The sequence below is a fragment of the Branchiostoma lanceolatum genome, chromosome 17 (genome assembly GCF_035083965.1).
Source record: "Branchiostoma lanceolatum isolate klBraLanc5 chromosome 17, klBraLanc5.hap2, whole genome shotgun sequence".
NCBI lineage: Eukaryota > Metazoa > Chordata > Leptocardii > Amphioxiformes > Branchiostomatidae > Branchiostoma > Branchiostoma lanceolatum.
The window spans coordinates 16,120,881-16,139,543 of record NC_089738.1 but is presented as its reverse complement, the minus strand read 5'-3'; the positions used below and the strand labels follow the sequence as shown (position 1 = coordinate 16,139,543).

The following is an 18,663-nucleotide window of genomic DNA, read 5'->3' as shown; positions in this document are numbered from 1 at the left end:
GTAACACACCAGCTACATACTACAGTATATACATTCATATTGCAATATTACATCATTCTGTAAACCATATTGACAGAAGGATAAGGATACACGACGCTTATATTGGATTTTTCAGATAAACAGATTGAGGAATTCTCTGTAAGTTTCTTTACTGCCACCAAACGGAAGTGAAAAGAACTGCAGCTAATTCTACGTAAATTTGACCATCTGCGTTTCATGATTGTTTCTCAGACGGTGATTTTCAAAATTGTAAACGTCAAGACAAGAGCCCCTATAGCTAGCTAGGGAGGAGATATCTTCACTGGCCAAGTCCACCAGCAGGGGATGACATGGCAAAATGTAGTAACTAACATCATTCAATATTTCACTCGGCTAACTCGCGGCATAATGCCAGTGGAATAGTGAAGTGCTTGCGCAACTGTGCGGCCCAAGGGCCTTAGTAACGGAGATGGGCACTGCCCTATAAACTGAAAGGTGTGGGAAGAATTCTAATTAATAAAGTCGATTTGGAAATCAGGACAATATTGTAAATTTGTTTCATTTCTTGTGACGATATGTGAGTACATATCCGCTGCCCTAACGTTTTATCTTGTTAACCAATTATCGCATCGTATCATTTTCCAGTGACACATTCATTAATTGTTTCGGGCTAGAATAAAATATTCTTTTTTGCAAAAGGTTTTTTTTATGTAAGCAAAAGTAGTGATCCTATCACCAAATGCCGTTTCAAGTCAGTGATTCTTTTCTCATGTAATTTTCCGAAAAGTCGCTAGGAAAAACCAATACCACCAGTGCGCTTGCGTATTGCGCTACCAGTCGTCTGATTGGGTTTACCTGTGGGCGTTGACCTAGTAGATAGCAGAAACCTCACATCTAGCCGCCAAACTCTGCCGATTTCTGACAGTCAAGCTACATCTTAGGGCATTTCCTACCACTCATCTGATCTCAGAGTTGTCGCGGTCTTTTCTGGTCGACTGAGAAGTTGAAGAATTCGTAAGTGCGACTTTTTTCTGCTTTTTGTTTGCGTAGGGTTGCCGGTTCCTGGTTTGTAGGGTTCAAATGCATTTTCAAACCCAGAATTATGAATTGAAAATAATTTATGAGAATCAAAGCTATCTTAGGAACCAACCGATTCCCTTAGTACTTTATACGTGAATAATCTTATCGCTTAATCTTGTTTAGATCTTACAAACCCTTAAAGGTGACCCGAATTCTTAAACCCCACCCAATAATTAAGGCAATTTAGACAAACAATATCCTTGAAAGGCGTCCAATTTTGGTGTTTTCGTTATTCTTTAAATCTCGACTAAAAGCTTTGAAACCGGCAACCTAAATATGTTTTTATTGGAGGCCCTTAGGGGCTGGATTGGGGTCGCGGCCATCTGGCGTGAGCCAATAAAATACTGAGGAATATTTGCACAACCAAGGCCGCGGCCCTATATGTGTGGACAACAACGTAAATGTTACAGTAGAGAAGGGTTACAGAAAGGTACGTATAGCGTACCAATTCCTAATGTTAAACGCACAGAAATGTCTTGTACAACACCTGTTTATTTTCAACCTAGCTGGCTACGTGACCACTCATGTGTAACAACTGCCATTTTACAATGTCCATGTGACCTCACGTCAACAACTTGTATCGTATACTCTGAATTATTCCCCTGTGATCATATATCCTTGGGAATCGGGTGTCAGGGACTTTTGTCTGGATACCAGACGCGTCCCAAATAGGTAACAAAGATGGCGGATCGGATCACATGGGACCAATGCCAATGTCAAATGGCTTGAAGCCTTGAACAAAGAATGTAGGAGGCGCAATTTCGGCGTGCCATAGGCCATACGTCAACATTGTGTGAGGTCACTTTGGACACCACAAAGATAATCGGGCTCGAAATTCATTTTTGGGAATAGGTGCTACTACCGGTGCTAGTGCACCTAGCCTAAAATTTAGGTGCACAGAAAGAAATTTGGATGCACAACATTGAATAGAGTAGGACGTCAGCAAAATATAATTGCAAACCCTACTGCCTCTCTTATGAACTCTGATCTTCAAATCTTTAAAATTTTAACTAATACATGTACATCAAACAAAGTACAACAAAGGTTTTATTGATTTTCCTGATACTTAAATTTTAGAAAATAAGATGTATACTAGTGTACAATTATAGTACCTTTAGCCTATAGCCTACAATGATATCTAGCTAGTTGCACTAGTGCATCCACAGTCACAAATTAGGTGCACAGCTCCAATTTTGGGTGCACAAAAGTGCACATGCACCCAGTATTTCAAACCCTGTAAGAATGTAGGGGTGCAAATTCAGCGCGATATTTCGAGCTCATGCGTATATCCACATTGGTATGTCAACATTGTGTGAGGTCACCTTGGACACTCGCGATCCATATCTTTTCGCCATACTGGCTAAATGGCCAATCAATCCGTCACTGTCAGCTTTGAAGATTAGCAGAACATATGTTGGACTTCATTACCTCCATAAAAAATGGAGGGATTGTTTTTGAGTGTGTGTATGGGTGTGTGTGTGGGGGGGGGGGGGGGTCTGTGTCTTTTTGTTTGTGTCCGTAGTCAGCATAACGTAAGAACCTCTGAATGTATTGTGATGATATTTGGAATGTCGATATGACCTTGGAAGACGGATGCCAAGGTCGATTTAATATGGGCCCTCTGGTGTGTGACCGAAAACGTATATACATTTTACGTTGTGTTTCCACAGTTAATACATTACCAATTGTGGAGAAGCCGTTATACTATGTGTATAGAAGGTTTAGTAACGTATAACCTAGTCGTGGCCTCTGGCTATGTTCCATGCGTGTAAACAAACATTGTGTAGTTATGTTCACTCAGGCGGAAATTGACATGCATGGGTTCGAACCTATAATTCACTGGAAGAGGCCACACATATAGCGCCCTGACATAACGTTACACAGAGTACTACATACAAGTGTAGCATAAACCACCACGCGTACGAGACTTGCATATACAAAGTGTCACACTTTAAAAGGTTAGATGACGTTACTCTGACACACAGACACGGTACGTCTACTGGGCTGAGTGAATATTGATTGTACATTGTTCTAGCCGCTGCACGACATTATAATGTCACCACTACGTTTGAAGAAAGGAAATTACAATTGACCTGATCAAAATGACTTCATTATCATTCCCTGCATATGTCTCTATTCTAGATAGTTCTCTGACATATTTTCTTGTGCTGCTATCATGCCCAGTACATATATCCGCCTATGTAGGTCTATGTGGTTTATAATATTGAAAATATTTAGATAATATATCTATAAGATGTGCACTAGAGTTGGAGTATATAGGCGAGAAGAATTTCACACGTGTGCCGATGCTTACTAGTGAGATTGATGAATTCTACATCATCATCATATTCTGGATGCCTCAATATGTTATATTTCTGCAACGTATGGTCTTTTTGCTATGATGAATGAGTATCCTGACATGTATAATACGCAATTTTCCGCACTATCAGTTTATAATCATAGGATGATTTTTCACAACAATTTTGAGATCTTCCCTAATTAGCTAAGGGACAGTTTGGAAATTCTTTGTCCTTCCATGTGAAAATTTATTGGTTGCAGTTTACATGAAGTGCGGCAAAACAAGTCCTTGATGGCAAAAACGGCGACATTTTTATTCATGTGTCACATTGTCCCCATTTTTCAACTCCCTGAAGGGGCCACAGCTCGCTGTAATGGCACATTTAATGATTTCCACCGCCGCAGCCATTATGCGCAGAGTTGCCTCTGAGATAACCCGTTAACAGACATACTCGTGACTGTTTTTTTCCAGCTAATTCCTGCTAAACCCTGCTACAGCGCCAATCCTCTTAATAGACACGACTTGTGCGGATCATTGTCGTACAATATCTCGAGAGCATTACGTAATTAAGATCCGTTTCTTTCCTGTCATATTTCAATCCAGCACATGTATGTGACGTAGACTATGTTTGCTACACGTGAAATAGTCACAGTGATTCTATTAGGCTGTATTGTTTCTAATCATAGCATACGTCAAAATCCATCAAACAGTGATACTGTAGCTGTGATTTGGTTTACATAATATTACATCGCTAATCAAGTTTGTCGTTTCACAATGTATATGGCTGAATGAGCGTAATGCGATTAGAACGCATGAAAAAGCCGGTCGCAGCCACCAGAGATGCTTGTAGTAATGCATTATTCTTCCCACCATCTTCGTTGAAATGAAGCCACGCTGAAAATGCATTACGATTTATCTCATTTTTACTGTTATCGAACACGAGGGAATAACATTTCTCGATCGTGTGTCCATCGTCCTTCGTCAGGGCTTTGACTTACGTCACTGATTCTTGGGATGTGTGACGTCAAGAGTGGGTCAAAGGTTAGCCAGAAGTCGATACCTGCCGCCGCCCCGGTTCAGCGTGTGTCGATGGGCCCTTATATAATTCTGTTTTGATTAATCAACATGACACAGTGATCACGAACTTTGGCAAGCTACTAATATTAGTATCGCTACTGGAAAATTAAAAGTAATGACAAACACAAGACTAGTACAATAAAGAATGATGATATATCATTTGGGTTGGGCAGTCCGGAGTGGAAGAGAAAGTTTAAAGCAAGGTCATATTTAGAATTATAAGCTGTTAATCGGATCTCGAGGATTTATACGAAGGAAAATTCAGGCAAATTTACGACTCCGTGCCGTCCGGTACCGTGTTCAAAATTCTTACTTTATCTCCTTTTGATTTCAGGAAGCGATGGCACCTCAGAGCAGCACCATCAAGTTTGGCGGGAAGGGAACAGGCCCCGGGAAATTCAACACTCCGCGGGGGGTCCTAGTTTCGTACGATAACGAAATCTTCGTGAGCGACATGGGCAATCGTCGCGTCCAGGTCTTCAGCATGGACGGGGTGTTCCTCCGGGAGTTCCCGACAGTCGTGCCGAAGACAGCGCACGTCATGAAGCCCTACGACATCACCATCGACGGCAGCGGCCATCTTTGGGTGCTTGGGCGTGACGGCGCGGCGGAGTTTGTAGTCCAGTACAACAAGGAAGGTAAAACCGTAGACTCGGACGGACATCCGACCAACAAGTTCAGCCTCCCACCGAGCGGCCGTGCCCGCGGAATCGGTCTCGACCGGAGCCGACAGCACATTCTCGTAACGGGGGGTGACGCGAGCAGCGCTATCGTGAAGATATTAGAGCACGACGGGTCGCTGGTGCGAGAATTCGGTCAGGACGGCGTCCTCAAACACCCGAGAGATGTCACCGTCAACAAGGACGGTAACATCCTGGTGTTGGACAAGGACCCGAACTTCGTCCACGTCTACGATAAGGAAGGCAAGCTGCAGTTCAGTTTCGGACTCCCCGGCACCGGCGACGGTCAGATGAAGGCCCCGCGGAACATCTGTCACGACAACGCCGGGAACATCGTCGTAGCTGACTGGGGGAACCGCCGCGTCGAGCTGTTCACTAGGTAAGATTGGATTTGTTGTTGATTTTACACTATGCAGCAATGAGAGGAATATCCTCTTTAATTGCATACAAGATAAGTTTCCTAGTTTTCCTTATTTAGATAGCTCAGAAAAACTCATATCCCTTCTGAAACTAGACATGCCAGATTTCATAAATCCTGTATGCTCATACCTCTACAACAGTTACTGTCTTAAGAAGTGAGACGAAATTGAACCTGTACATAGCGGTATTACTTAGTCTCGATCTAGATGGAGTTAGATATCACCTTTTTGTTATCATTGTAACTATACTTCTGCTTGTCACCATGACCTGTACTTAGCTCATCAGAGCATAAACGCACTCTCCAAGCAGATGAGGGGTTCCCGCTGGTTTTGACGTGTTTTTAGGCGTTTTTGCCGGGCTTTCTACTTTGTCATCTGGTTTTTGACGTGTTTTTAGGCGTTTTTGTCGGGCTTTCTACTTCGTCATTTTTTGTGTGTAGAAAGCCCGACAAAAACGCCTAAAACACGTCAAAAAACATCCGGAACCCCTCCTCTGCTTGGAGAGTACATAAACGTGCAATAAAGGCCTTTCATTCACCAGCAAGGGCGAGCACATGCGCAACGTCGGCGTACGCGACGGCATGGGGCAGGTTCACGGCGTGGCCATCGCCCCGGACGGGAAGGTCGTGGTGACGGACTGGGTGAACCACGAGGTAACCATCCTGCCGAACGACGAAGATGTTTCCTACCCTATCAGAGAGAAGACCTCGACGGGAAGCGTCCTCATCAAGTTCGGAGGGAGGGGATCGGGGCCCGGTAAATTCGTCACTCCGCGCGGGGTGCTGGTCTCGTACGACAACGAGATATTCGTCACCGACATGGGCAACAAGCGCGTCCAGGTCTTCGACATGGAGGGCGTGTTCCTCCGCGAGTTCCCGACAGTCGTGCCGAAGACGGAAACTGTCATGAAGCCGTACGACATCACCATCGACGGGGGCGGCCAGCTGTGGGTGCTGGGACGAGAGGGGTCGGCGGAGTTCGTCGTGCAGTATACCAAGGATGGCGGCACAATGGTGTGTACCATTTTGCGGTTCTGCTATTTTTTAAATCAATTCCTTGTATGTTCTCGTGGCTTAGGTGTAGTTTACGGCCTAAAACGGCGATTTTGCAACCCGACGAAATATCTCGTCACATGACATACTTCTTAATATAGTTGGCATTTGCGTCCGCTACTTTTCCATATGGTCTGAATGCAATATGTGTCATCTATCGTGCCCGTTGCAGGTATCCAACGGCCAGCCGACGAACAAGTTCAGCCTCCCGCCAGACGGGCGCGCCCGCGGGATCGGCCTCGACCGCCGCCGGCAGCACATCCTCGTCACCGGGGGCGACGCGAGCGGCGCCATCGTGAAGGTCTGTCTGCCTATATCTATTCTATCTATCTTTCTGTAGTTTGTACTAGATTGATATACATGTAAGTAGCCAGTAGTATTTTGCATTCCATTGTAACGTTACCTGTTACAATTGTTGTGCAATAAACTTTGACTTGATTTGATCCCGTATCTATCTATCTAAGGTCCTGGACCAATCCAGCACTATTTGTTTCCGAACAATAATCCATATAGAATACAACACGGGGTATTCCGTATCACCCGAGGTACCAGCCCGACCGCGGGTAGGATCGCCCGACGGCCGTAGGCCGGAGGGCGATCCGACCCGCGGGAGGGCTGGGACCGAGGGTGATGCGGAATACAACGTGTTGTATTTTATTTATGTCATACCTTGGTCATACCCACCCGAGAAAACACACATTTCAACGCGGAATGCGCCAGAAGTTGAGGGAGTTTTGTGTCCTCGAACAAGAAACTGTAGCAACATTGATTCCAATCTCCGAATCCGGTATTCGAATTTCCGACGGCCGCACAACCGGCGCGCTCGAAATGCGTTCGAAATATTCTATGGAAGCCTGTGTGATAACACTTCCGAACCCTATGTGATCCGGATAGTTATCACACGGTCCGGAACACCCGTATCAGGCCCAGGCATGACATAAATTATTTTTATCGTCGTAGAACTTGTAAATACTGCATCTCGAACACAGTGGAAGATGAAATACATTCTATTTCAAATTGCCCCTTCTACGACCATGAAAGAAAAGAGTTGTTTAAAGAGGCTGGAAAAAGAAGTCGAACCCAATAAGTTAGAATTAAGTGTCAGTAGTTAAAGTGTCTAGTTTCTAGAGCTGCAGAATACTATATATTGTTCACTGTCTGTTCGTTCTGTTCATGTTAATGTATTTGCAATTACCCTTCGTCAAGAACAATAAACTTTCAATTATCTATCTATCTCAGGTCCTGGAGCACGACGGGTCTCTGGTGCGAGAGTTCGGCGGAGACGGTCACCTCGCTCACCCGCGGGACATCACGGTGAACAAGGACGGCAACATCCTCGTCTTGGACCGCGATCCGCAGTTCGTCCACTTTTACGACGAAACCGGGAAGTTGCAGTCCAGCTTTGGGAGCCCCGGCACCGGCGACGGCCAGATGAAGCATCCCCGAAACATCTGTCACGACAACGCCGGCAACATTGTCGTGGCCGACTGGGGGAACCGCCGTATCGAGATGTTCAGCCCTAAAGGAGAGCACATGCACCACGTCGGCATCAAGGGTGGCATGGGAGAGGTGCACGGCATTGCTGTAGCGCCGGACGGAAAGGTAGTCATGTCAGATTGGGTGAACGACACGATCACCATCCTCCAGAGTTCCGAGGCCGTGTAATGGTTCATGATACTAAATAGTCAACAGTCGAATGTCTGTACTCTCTTATGTACGAAGGCCCAAATGGACACTCCTTGCAGCATATGCAAAACCTAATTCGCAGCCTCTGCAAAAGACGTTGCAATAGGGGTCGTCTTTGGGCTCGCAAAGTGTCCATTTGCGCCTTCATACTTATGTACCACATTCACTGCAGTTAAAGTCCACTAGCACTAACTGTTCAGCTCAGGAGTTGTGAGAAAAACAGTCAACGTACTAAATGTTGAGAAATCTAGAGACTAAGACATAGATTATAAGAAACAAGTTTCTCAATACAACAGATTATATGGTACATAAAGCTCCGCAGAGAACAATGCTTTTGTGTGTCAAATCGATTGTTAGTCGATAGTCGATAGTGGGGTGAACGTCCAGAGAAGCATAGTTTATGAAGAAATATATGAATATGAAATGATTACAACATTTCGATGTTTTCTTTTTCTTACAAAAGATGCTGATGTAAACAATATGCCGTGTTAATCGGATGCAAGGATTTATTTTTATCCATCTTAATGCTTTCTTTTTTTGCCATGTGTTTGAGACCAAAGGACACATTTTCTAGCAGTTTTTACATTTTTCACTTGCTGTGAGCTGCAAAGTCAACATGGACGTGTATAATTAGTTTAAATAGGTTTACATAATTGGCACTCAGTCTAACACTAAGCTAATAACGGTAACCAGAATGTGACCAAACTATTATCAGACCTTTTGGTTCTGTTTGGAATTGTTACTGTAGGTTAAGGTAAATATTTCTTATGCAACGTGGTTTTCACTACTTATTAGTGTTTTGATTCAGATTCAGACAATCCAAATTTTTACTACAAAAGTACTTATTAAACGTTTGAACAGATCAATGTGATTTTGAATATGAGAGTACTTACTAAACCGCTCAATAACCAATCAAGTTGTTTAATATTTTCTTATGTGATATGCACCGCATACTATGTTGCACAGTTAATATTCTTTATCATGGTTCTCCTACTTTACCTTGACTTTGACACTGATTGCTCTGTTTTTACACAGGGTACTTTGGAAAACGTACACGTTCAAGTACAAGGCATAGATGACCCTGCTACTCGGTGTACTTTTGGAATAAAGTATTGTGTGTTATATTGTGTGTGCGATTGTGCGATTTGTGGTTGATTTGTACTTTGTTCAATTGACTCTTGTAGCATCATAAAACTACTAGTAACTGAATTTGAGGAAACAATCAGGTAATGGGTTACTTTAAAGAAAGCAAAATTTTCAGCAGTGATCCACAGATATCGAGTTTCATCATTTTGGTAGATCAAAGGATATTACCATAATAACTTTATTGCACAACAATTGTACAAGGTACAAAGTATGGCACGCCAAAAATAGTTACGCAACTGGATACAATTTTCAAAATTCTATCCAGCTGCTTGAGTAACTATTTTTGGCGTATCTTACTACCTGGATGTCTAACCTTCATCAACGTACAAAGTATGGCATCTACCGGTACATATCTACAGTTCTATTAGGCTAATCTATCTATCTAATACAAGATGGCGTAGTAGTATGGGATGGGATTTTACAACCATTGGAGATGTTTTGAACGTCTAGACATTCTTATAATTTCCTATGTATACCATGCAGAGGTTGTCACATGTCATTATGTACCTAAATTTGCTATTCAAGTCCATTGAGATAAATCCTGGTAAATAAGACGATAGCACTGTGTATTACATAAGGGGGATACAAAATTAGCCATGTTTGGGGCCGCTTCAATCTCGCCACAGCGCCACCTAGTGGCGAGAATAAGTAACTGCAGTCATAAGTATCATTATCAACGAGTATCATTTCTATTGAAAGAGAGTTGAGGACCGTCCCCAAACGGTCTCGCTATAAAACGCGCGGGATTCTTTAGGCCAAATTAATCGAGATGAGGATATCTGAGTCTGACATCCAGGTAATAAGATATGCCAGATAACAGTTAGTCAAGCAACTGGATATGATTTTGGAAACAGACGTTTCAAGTAGCATCCACTAACTTTTCGTCAGTGACTGAGCAAGATTTGGTTTTTAACCCTAACTATGAATTGATATGCTTGAGTTGCTTTAGTAACTGTTATTTGGCAATTTGGTTTAGATTACAGAAATGTGATATCCTGTCAGCAGTGATGATCTTAGCTGAGAGAAAGTTTTAACCGTCCGAAAGTCTCCACAGCTCATGAATTAAACCTCCTTCACCTTATAGTCAACTGAGTTGAACCTCCTTGACATTAGAGATTCTTGTTGCATGCCAAGCATTACCCCGAAGCAGGATGAATAAAACATATTACCACATCTGTGTAAGGTCTTTTAAACAAAATGAATGAGCGGCAAAACAAAAGAAAAAGCAAAACGAAGCCTATCTTACTCGAGATATGCCAAATAACAGTTACTCAAGCAAGCAACTGGATATGATTTTGGAAACAGACGTTTCAAGTAGCATCCACTAACTTTTCGTCAGTGACTGAGCAAGATTTGGTTTTTAACCCTAACTATGAATTGATATGCTTGAGTTGCTTTAGTAACTGTTATTTGGCAATTTGGTTTAGATTACAGAAATGTGATATCCCATCAGCAGTGATGATCTAAGCTGTGAGAAAGTTTTAACCGTCCGAAAGTCTCTACAGATCATGAATCAAACCTCCTTCACCTTATCAACGGGCCACCTGAGTTGAACCTCCTTGACATTAGAAACTCTTGTTGCATTCCAAGCATTACCCCGAAGTAAGATGAATAAAAACGCCATACCGCGTCTGCGTAAGGTCTTTTAAAGAAAATGAGTGAGCGGCAAAACGAAAGGAAAAGCAAAACAAAGGTCAAGCAATCAGTAGTATGAGTCTGGCAGCAGATCCCTCACGGCCGGCACAGTTATATTGTCGACATGGCCACCAAGGGCTGGGTGTTTGTGCTGTTCGTCATTGCTACCGAAGTCACTCGGAGTCCTGGCACAAACACTTCGCCATCTGACAGCCCAGCCGAGCATGGTTGCACGCATGGACTTGGCCATGCAGACGATGATGGGTGAGTTACTGGATAGCAAAGTTATTTTATTTACAACCAAGTACTTACATGATCCAACGTTTCGACGACTGTCCGTTATCTTCATCAGGGCAACACTGACTGGTTCACTGTGCACTGAAGCTAGGTATTTCTGCTAACAATGCTGTCCCAAAACGGAAAGTATTGTTACATTGATAGGTTTACATTTGGGACCGTTTCTAACCAATACTATTAGGTGTTGATATTAACTGTGAGTGTATAGTAAGAAAAGATGAGTAAAACTGTTTCCCTTTCCTCATCCTGATCAACGACCAGTCTGCTCATCTTCAAAGATGTTCTGACTGGTCATTGGAACCCACCTAGCCAGGCGTCCATGGAGTGTCTTCAGCTGTCCATGGACCAACAGAAGAATTCGATCTCCGCAGTTGGTGCCTTACTGGACAAGATGAAACCAAAAGGTAAACAGACCCATAGAAATCTATTTTGCGTGGGGTGTGCGAGCCGAAGAAAAGTTGATACTTCAACCAACTTTGGGTTACCAGGAATTTTGAGTAAATCTTATATGTACAAGACATCTTTGCACTTTATTTCCGTACTTGCAATATGTCTTTGGTCGGATACAGTATATCTCATATGAATGTTGACCCGTCAAAATGCACTGTCAAACCAGCAACTCACAAAACATTACCTACATCAAACAAGCGCTTTGTTTACTTTGATATACTTGTGATGTTAAGAAAGAATGAAAAGCCACTGCAAATGCCACTACTGAGTATAGCCATAAGTTATAACATATATGAGGAAAATATGATGGTATGTAAGATGTGTTCTGTGGGTTTTTTCCTTTACCATAGATGGACTAAATTTTCGCCAAAGTTTGAAATATGCTTCAAGAGGAAACTGTGATGAATCTGGAGAACATAGAATATTAGAAATAGAGAATATAGCTCATTGTGTAAATCAGTGACTTAACCGAATCTCTTCTCCTTAACAATCGCAGATTGTGGAGAAATCTATCGAAACTTCAAGGGCCGTATGGATTCTGGAATCTACATCATCTACCCGCGTTCGTCGTTCGTCCCACTCCGCGTGTTCTGCCGTGTGGAGGCCGGCCGAGCCTGGACCGTCATCCAGCGGCGACAGGACGGGTCTGTGGACTTCTACAACCGGACATGGGAGGACTACAGCCGAGGGTTCGGGAACCTGACGGGAGAGTTCTGGCTCGGCAACGACAACATCCATATACTGACCAACCAGGGCAGATACAAACTGTATATGGACTTTGAATATTTTGACGGGACTGTGCCTTATTCAGAATATACATGTTTCCGTGTGGAAAACAAACAAGCAAGGTATAAGTTACATGTGGGTTCACATAGCGGAACTGCGCCCCCAAGTGTGTGGTGGCGTAGAGAGGGAGAATTCACAATGTGGCCAGCATGCGGCAGTCGTGGCATCCCAAGCCCTTTGGCCTCCTGTTACCAACACAAAATGGGAGGGTTTTGGCGAGGGAGATGTGATAACCTGAACCCAAATGGTTTCTATTGGAAGAAAGCTGAGGACTGCCCCAAACAGTCTGGCTATAAAACGCGCGGAATTCTTAGGAGAAAGTTCATCGAGATGAGGATATCTGAGTCCGACAACACAAGCCTCAATAAACAGCGTTATAACAAATACTGCAAGTAGCCGAATTACACGCATTAAGTTCCCGCACTCATAATACCTGTTCAAAATGGGAGGGGTTTGGGTTCGTCGATGGGATACTTTGATCCCAAATGATGGTACGGACTGTGTAAACAATTGAAATGGACAGTATCTAGGATAATAGGGTACACTTTCATTGAGATGAAAATCTCTGAGAAAGAGTAGCGACATAACGATAGAACACAAAATGCAGAGCAACAATATTCAGTGAACAATACTGTTGAGTTTAGAACTTTTTTCTAAGCCTTAGAATTATTCCGCTGGAATTCTTTCATGTCTGACCAGCAGTAAAAATGCTGAATGTAGGAGGGGTGCCAGTTGGACAATGTAACGTTCATTGTACAAATTTAGTCGATGGATGGACCACCTCACCTCAACGATATCATGCGTTGTGTACAGAATTGCCTATTTCCATCCAATGTTTTAATTTCAAAACTAATTGCTAACTACTAGGACAGAGGACAGCGATAGGCAACAACTTTGCCACATTTTTAACCAGAATTTAGAATAATTTTTGATGAGAAAAAAGGATAACACCCCGCTATCCCTTTCTTCACCATAAGAATATTCGATCAGATCTCTATGTTAAGATGACCATCAAACAACTCCAGCCTTATTTGATTTCATTTAGAGTCTGCATGACAGAAATATTATTTCATTGCAATCTCATGTGACTAAATTCATAGATTATTCATCTTTTGTTATTTGCCTACAGGACTTTCGTACATTGAATGTAAGGTATTTGCGAAAAACACAGACATAACGTTCAGGTAATTTTAAAAGCAGTCATCGTGAAGCATGATTTTATATGTATATACCATTTCATATCATGAGCTGTATGAATATGTATGTCAAGAAACTCCAGCCTTATTTGAACTCATTTAGAGTCTGAACGGTAGAAATACAAAACCATTGTAATTTCATGCAACTAAAATCATATATTCCTTATTGATGCTTTACTAAGCTTAATGCTTTAACCGGTGCGATGGTCTAGTTGGTAGAGTGTTCGCCTTGCATACGGTAGGTCGTGAGTTCGATCCCCGGCCGGGTCATACCAAAGACTTTAAAAATGGTACATATTGTTTTCTTTGCTTAGCACTCAGCATTTGGGAAAGAGTATTAAATTTTAAACACACACCACCACCAGTGGACTGGCTCCTTGCTGTAGCGATTGCACAAAGTTGTCTGACCCAAGGGCTATTGATAGATTATTCATCTTTTGGGAAAGAGTATTAAAGTTTAACACACACCACCACCAGTGGACTGGCTCCTTGCTGTAGCGATTGCACAAAGTTGTCTGACCCAAGGGCTATTGAAACGGAGAAGGGCGCCGACCTATGCACCTTTATGCTCGAACAGCAGGTTTTTATCACCTAACTGTAAATTGAGCTGCTTAAGTAGCTTGAGTAACTATTATTTGGCAGCTTGGTTTAGATTACAGAAATGTGATATCCTGTCAGCAGTGATGATCTTAGCTTACAGAAAGTTCTAACCGTCCGAAAGTCTCCACAGCTCATGAATTAAACCTCCTTCATCTTTAGATATAGTCAGCTGAGTTGAACCTCCTTGACACCAGAGACTCCTCTTGTTGTATTTCAAGCAGCCAGCCCGAAGTAAGATGAATAAAAACGCCATACCGCATCTGCGTAAGGTCATTTAAAGAAAATGAGTGAGCGGCAAAACAAAAGAAAAAGCAAAACGAAGGCTATCTTACTCTAGATATGACAAATAACAGTTACTCGAGCAAGCAACTGGATATGATTTTGGAAACAGACGTGTCAAGTAGCATCCACTACTTTTCGTCAGTGACTCTGAGCAAGATTTGTTCAACAGCAACTTAAGTAACTGTTATTTGGCAAATTTGTTAAGATAACAGAAATGTGAGCAGTGATCTTAGCTGACAGAAAGTTTTAACCGTCCGAAAGTCTCCATAAATTAAACCTCCTTCACCTAACAGACGAGTCATCTGAGTTTGAACCTCCATGACACTAGAGACTGTTTGCTCCCCTTGTTGTATTTCAAGCAGCCAGCCCGAAGTAAGATGAATGAAAACGCCATACCGCATCTGCGTAAGGTCTTTTAAAGAAAATGAGTGAGCGGCAAAACGAAAGGAAAAGCAAAACAAGGCCACCTGCTCGAGGTCAAGCCATCAGAATGAGTCTTGTTGCAGAACCTACAGCTAGCCACAATCCCTCACGGCCCCAGTTGTACTCTAAACATGGCCACCAAGGGTTGGGTGTTTGTGCTGTTCGTCATTGCTACCGAAGTCGCTAGTCCTGGTACAAACACTTCGCCATCTGAAAACCCAGCCGAGCATGGTTGCACGCATGGACCTGGCCATGCAGACGATAATGGGTGAGTTAATGGATAGCAAAGTTATTTTATTTACAACCAAGTATTTTCATGAGCCAACGTTTTTGGCGACTGTCTGACAACTTCATCATCTTCAACACTGACTGGTTCACTGTGCATTCACTGAAGCTAGGTGTTTCTGCTAACAATGCAGTCCCAAAACGTAAAGTATTGTTACATTGATAGGTCTACATTTGGGACAAAAACAAAACTATTAAGTGTTGATATTAACTGTGTGTGTGTAGAAAGAAAGAAAGGATGAGTAAAACTGTTTTTTCCCCTCCTGATCCTGATCAACGACCAGTCTGCTCATCTTCAAAGATGTTCTGATTGGTCATTGGAGCCCACCTAGCCGGGCGTCCATGGAGTGTCTCCAGCTGTCTATGGACCAACAGAAGATTTCTCTGTCGGCAGTTGGTGCCTTACTGGACAAGATGAAACCAAAAGGTAAACAGACCCGTAGAAATCTAATTTGCGTGGGGTGTGCGAGCCGAAGAAAGTTGATACTTCAAACAACTTTGGGTTACCAGGAATTTTGAGTAAATCTTATATGTACAAGACATCTTTGCACGTTATTTCCGTAGTTGCAATATGTCTTTGGTTGGATACAGTATAGCTCATATGAATGTTGACCTGTCAAAATGCAGTACTGTCAAACCAGCAAGTCACAAAACATCACTTACATCAAACAAGCGCTTTGTTTACTTTGATATACTTGTGATGTTTAGAGTGAATCAAAGACCACTGTAAATGCCACTACTGAGTATAGCCATAAGTTCTAACACATGTATGACAAAAATATGATGGTATGTAAGATGTGTCTTGTGGGTTCTTTCCTTGACCATAGATGGACTGAATTTTGGCCAGAGTTTGAAATCTGCTTCAAGAGGAAACTGTGATGAATCTAGAGAACATACAATATTAGAAACAGAGAATATAGCGCATTGTGTAAATCAGTGACTTAACCGAATCTCTTCTCCTTAATCGCAGATTGTGGAGAAATCTATCGAAACTTCAAAGGCCGTATGGATTCTGGAATCTACACCATCTACCCGCGTTCGTCGGACGGCGAGAACAACAGCGCCCCACTCCGCGTGTTCTGCCGTGTGGAGGCCGGTCGAGCCTGGACCGTCATCCAGCGGCGGCAGGACGGGTCTGTGGACTTCTACAACCGGACATGGGAGGACTACAGCCGAGGGTTCGGGAACCTGACGGGAGAGTTCTGGCTCGGCAACGACAACATCCATCTACTGACCAACCAGGGCAGGTACAAACTGTATATGGACTTTGAAAAGTTTGACGGGACTTTTTGCTATTCAGATTATGCCTGTTTCCGTGTGGAAAATAGCCTTGCAAAGTATAAGTTACACCTAGGCCCCTATAATGGAACTTCAAAACCATATTTGTGGGATCATAGAGGGAGCGAATTCAAAATAAATAAATGTCCTAGATGGTTGACTCCACAGACCTCCTGTTACCAACATAAAATGGGAGGGTTTTGGAGCAGGAGACGTGATACCCTGAACCCAAATGGTTTCTATTGGAAGAGAGTTGAGGACTGCCCCAAACAGTCTCACTACAAAACGCGCGGAATTCATAATGTCAAATTCATCGAGATGAGGATATCTGAGTCCGACAACACAAGCTTCAATAAACAGCGTTATAACAAATACTGCGAGTAGCCGAATTACACGCCTTAACTAAGTTCATACAAAATAACGAACAAGGTGGGTTTGGGCTTCAAAGGTTTGAGAAAATGTTCACTGCCCAGGTGTTTATTTGCAATATAACAGTTTCTTTATTGAAAGCCCACAGGCAAAGCATAAGTTACATCTGGGATCATTTACGACAACTACACGATTGGACTACTGTCCTTAAGAACCTCAATGGAAACCACTGAATGACCTTTATTTCACCTTTATGCTCTTACAAGCTAAGTACAGATCATGGTTATAAAGCAGGAGTGCAATCATAGCGATATAGGAATGTGGCATACTGTAAATGCAGAAATGTTCGCGGTGGTTTTATGTTCGCTGTTTTCGCGGCAACCGTTTCACCGCGAACTTCAAACCACCGCGAACATTTTTGTCCAATACTGTAGCCGAATGTGACTAAAGCACTGTCGTGAAATTAAAAACACCGTGAACACTTCATTTTCCCTTTATCGCGAAATAAAAACGACGCGAACTTAAAGCATTTTTACAGTATTACTACATCTGCAATTATTACTGTAAACTAGTATGTGTAGGAGCAACTTCTTCTCGCTTCCTAAGACAGCTGTAATGTGACGACAGATGGAATTTATGATGCACGGTTTAAATAATTGCATAAGGAATGTACATTTTTCTGTGGTATTCGAATATCGAGAACAAGAAAGCTTATCTTGTATATAATTGAAAAAGTGATTTCTCTCATTGTAATATACCGTACAGAGGTTCATTGAGAAGAGAATGTCTGAAACAGATTATCGGAGTAGCAACTCTATGTGAACAGAGTGACAACCCAAAAATACAATGTAGCAATATTCGGTTAACAAACAACAATACCAATTCTGCATTATATTGCTCATAGTCTTCGAATTATTCTGCTGCAGTTATTGTCTGATCCATAGGACAGTGTACAAATTCAGTCCTAGACTGGATCCACGGCACCACAGCATTTAACAATATCATGGCTTGTGTGAATATGTATTGTATACTTGTATGAATTCATTTAGAGTCTGCACGATAGAAATGTAATATTCAGTCTTATGTAACAAATTCAATGGATTATTCATTTGCCTACAAAGAACCTTCAAGCATTGAATGTAACGTGAGTGCAGAAATGTTCGTGGTTTTCGCGGTGAACTCTTTACCACGAACTTAGAACCACCGCGAAAAGTCGTTCCATTGTGTGACTGTAGCGCCACTATTGTTTCAAACGCGAACTCAAAAACAACGCGAAGACTCCATTTTTTACCTACCGCGAAATTAAATACCCTCGAACATTTCTGCATTTACAATAACGTGAGTTTGAAAATAACCAGCAAAAATTGATATTCTGCAGGCTTTGTTGTGGAAACAATAATCTTTACTGTATCGTATATATTCTGCTCGTTAGGAACATAATATTACAATAGTATGTAGCAAATTGAATGGATTGTTCATGATTTGTTATTTGCCTGCAACGCTTATCTACATCTTCCTTGCAACGGAATTGTGAAAAACAGCACAGAGAATTTATTACTTAGAAATTCATAAGAATTAGAATATAACTGTCAACAAATGCCTTGTATACACGTGTTTGTTTGTTTGAACCTTTGTTTATTCATG

General features: G+C 42.3%; 1 protein-coding gene across 1 annotated transcript; it reads left to right on the top strand.

Moving 5' to 3' along the window:
* The first annotated feature begins 802 nt into the window (after nt 1–802).
* On the top strand, nt 803–9,394 carry LOC136422985 (E3 ubiquitin-protein ligase TRIM71-like). The gene is made up of 5 exons (XM_066410956.1): nt 803–993; nt 4,770–5,494; nt 6,076–6,547; nt 6,759–6,887; nt 7,826–9,394. Exons 2-5 carry the CDS (start codon nt 4,776–4,778, stop codon nt 8,249–8,251), a joined length of 1,746 nt encoding a protein of 581 aa, XP_066267053.1. The 5' UTR covers nt 803–993; nt 4,770–4,775; the 3' UTR covers nt 8,252–9,394.
* Nucleotides 9,395–18,663: the final 9,269 nt, after the last annotated feature.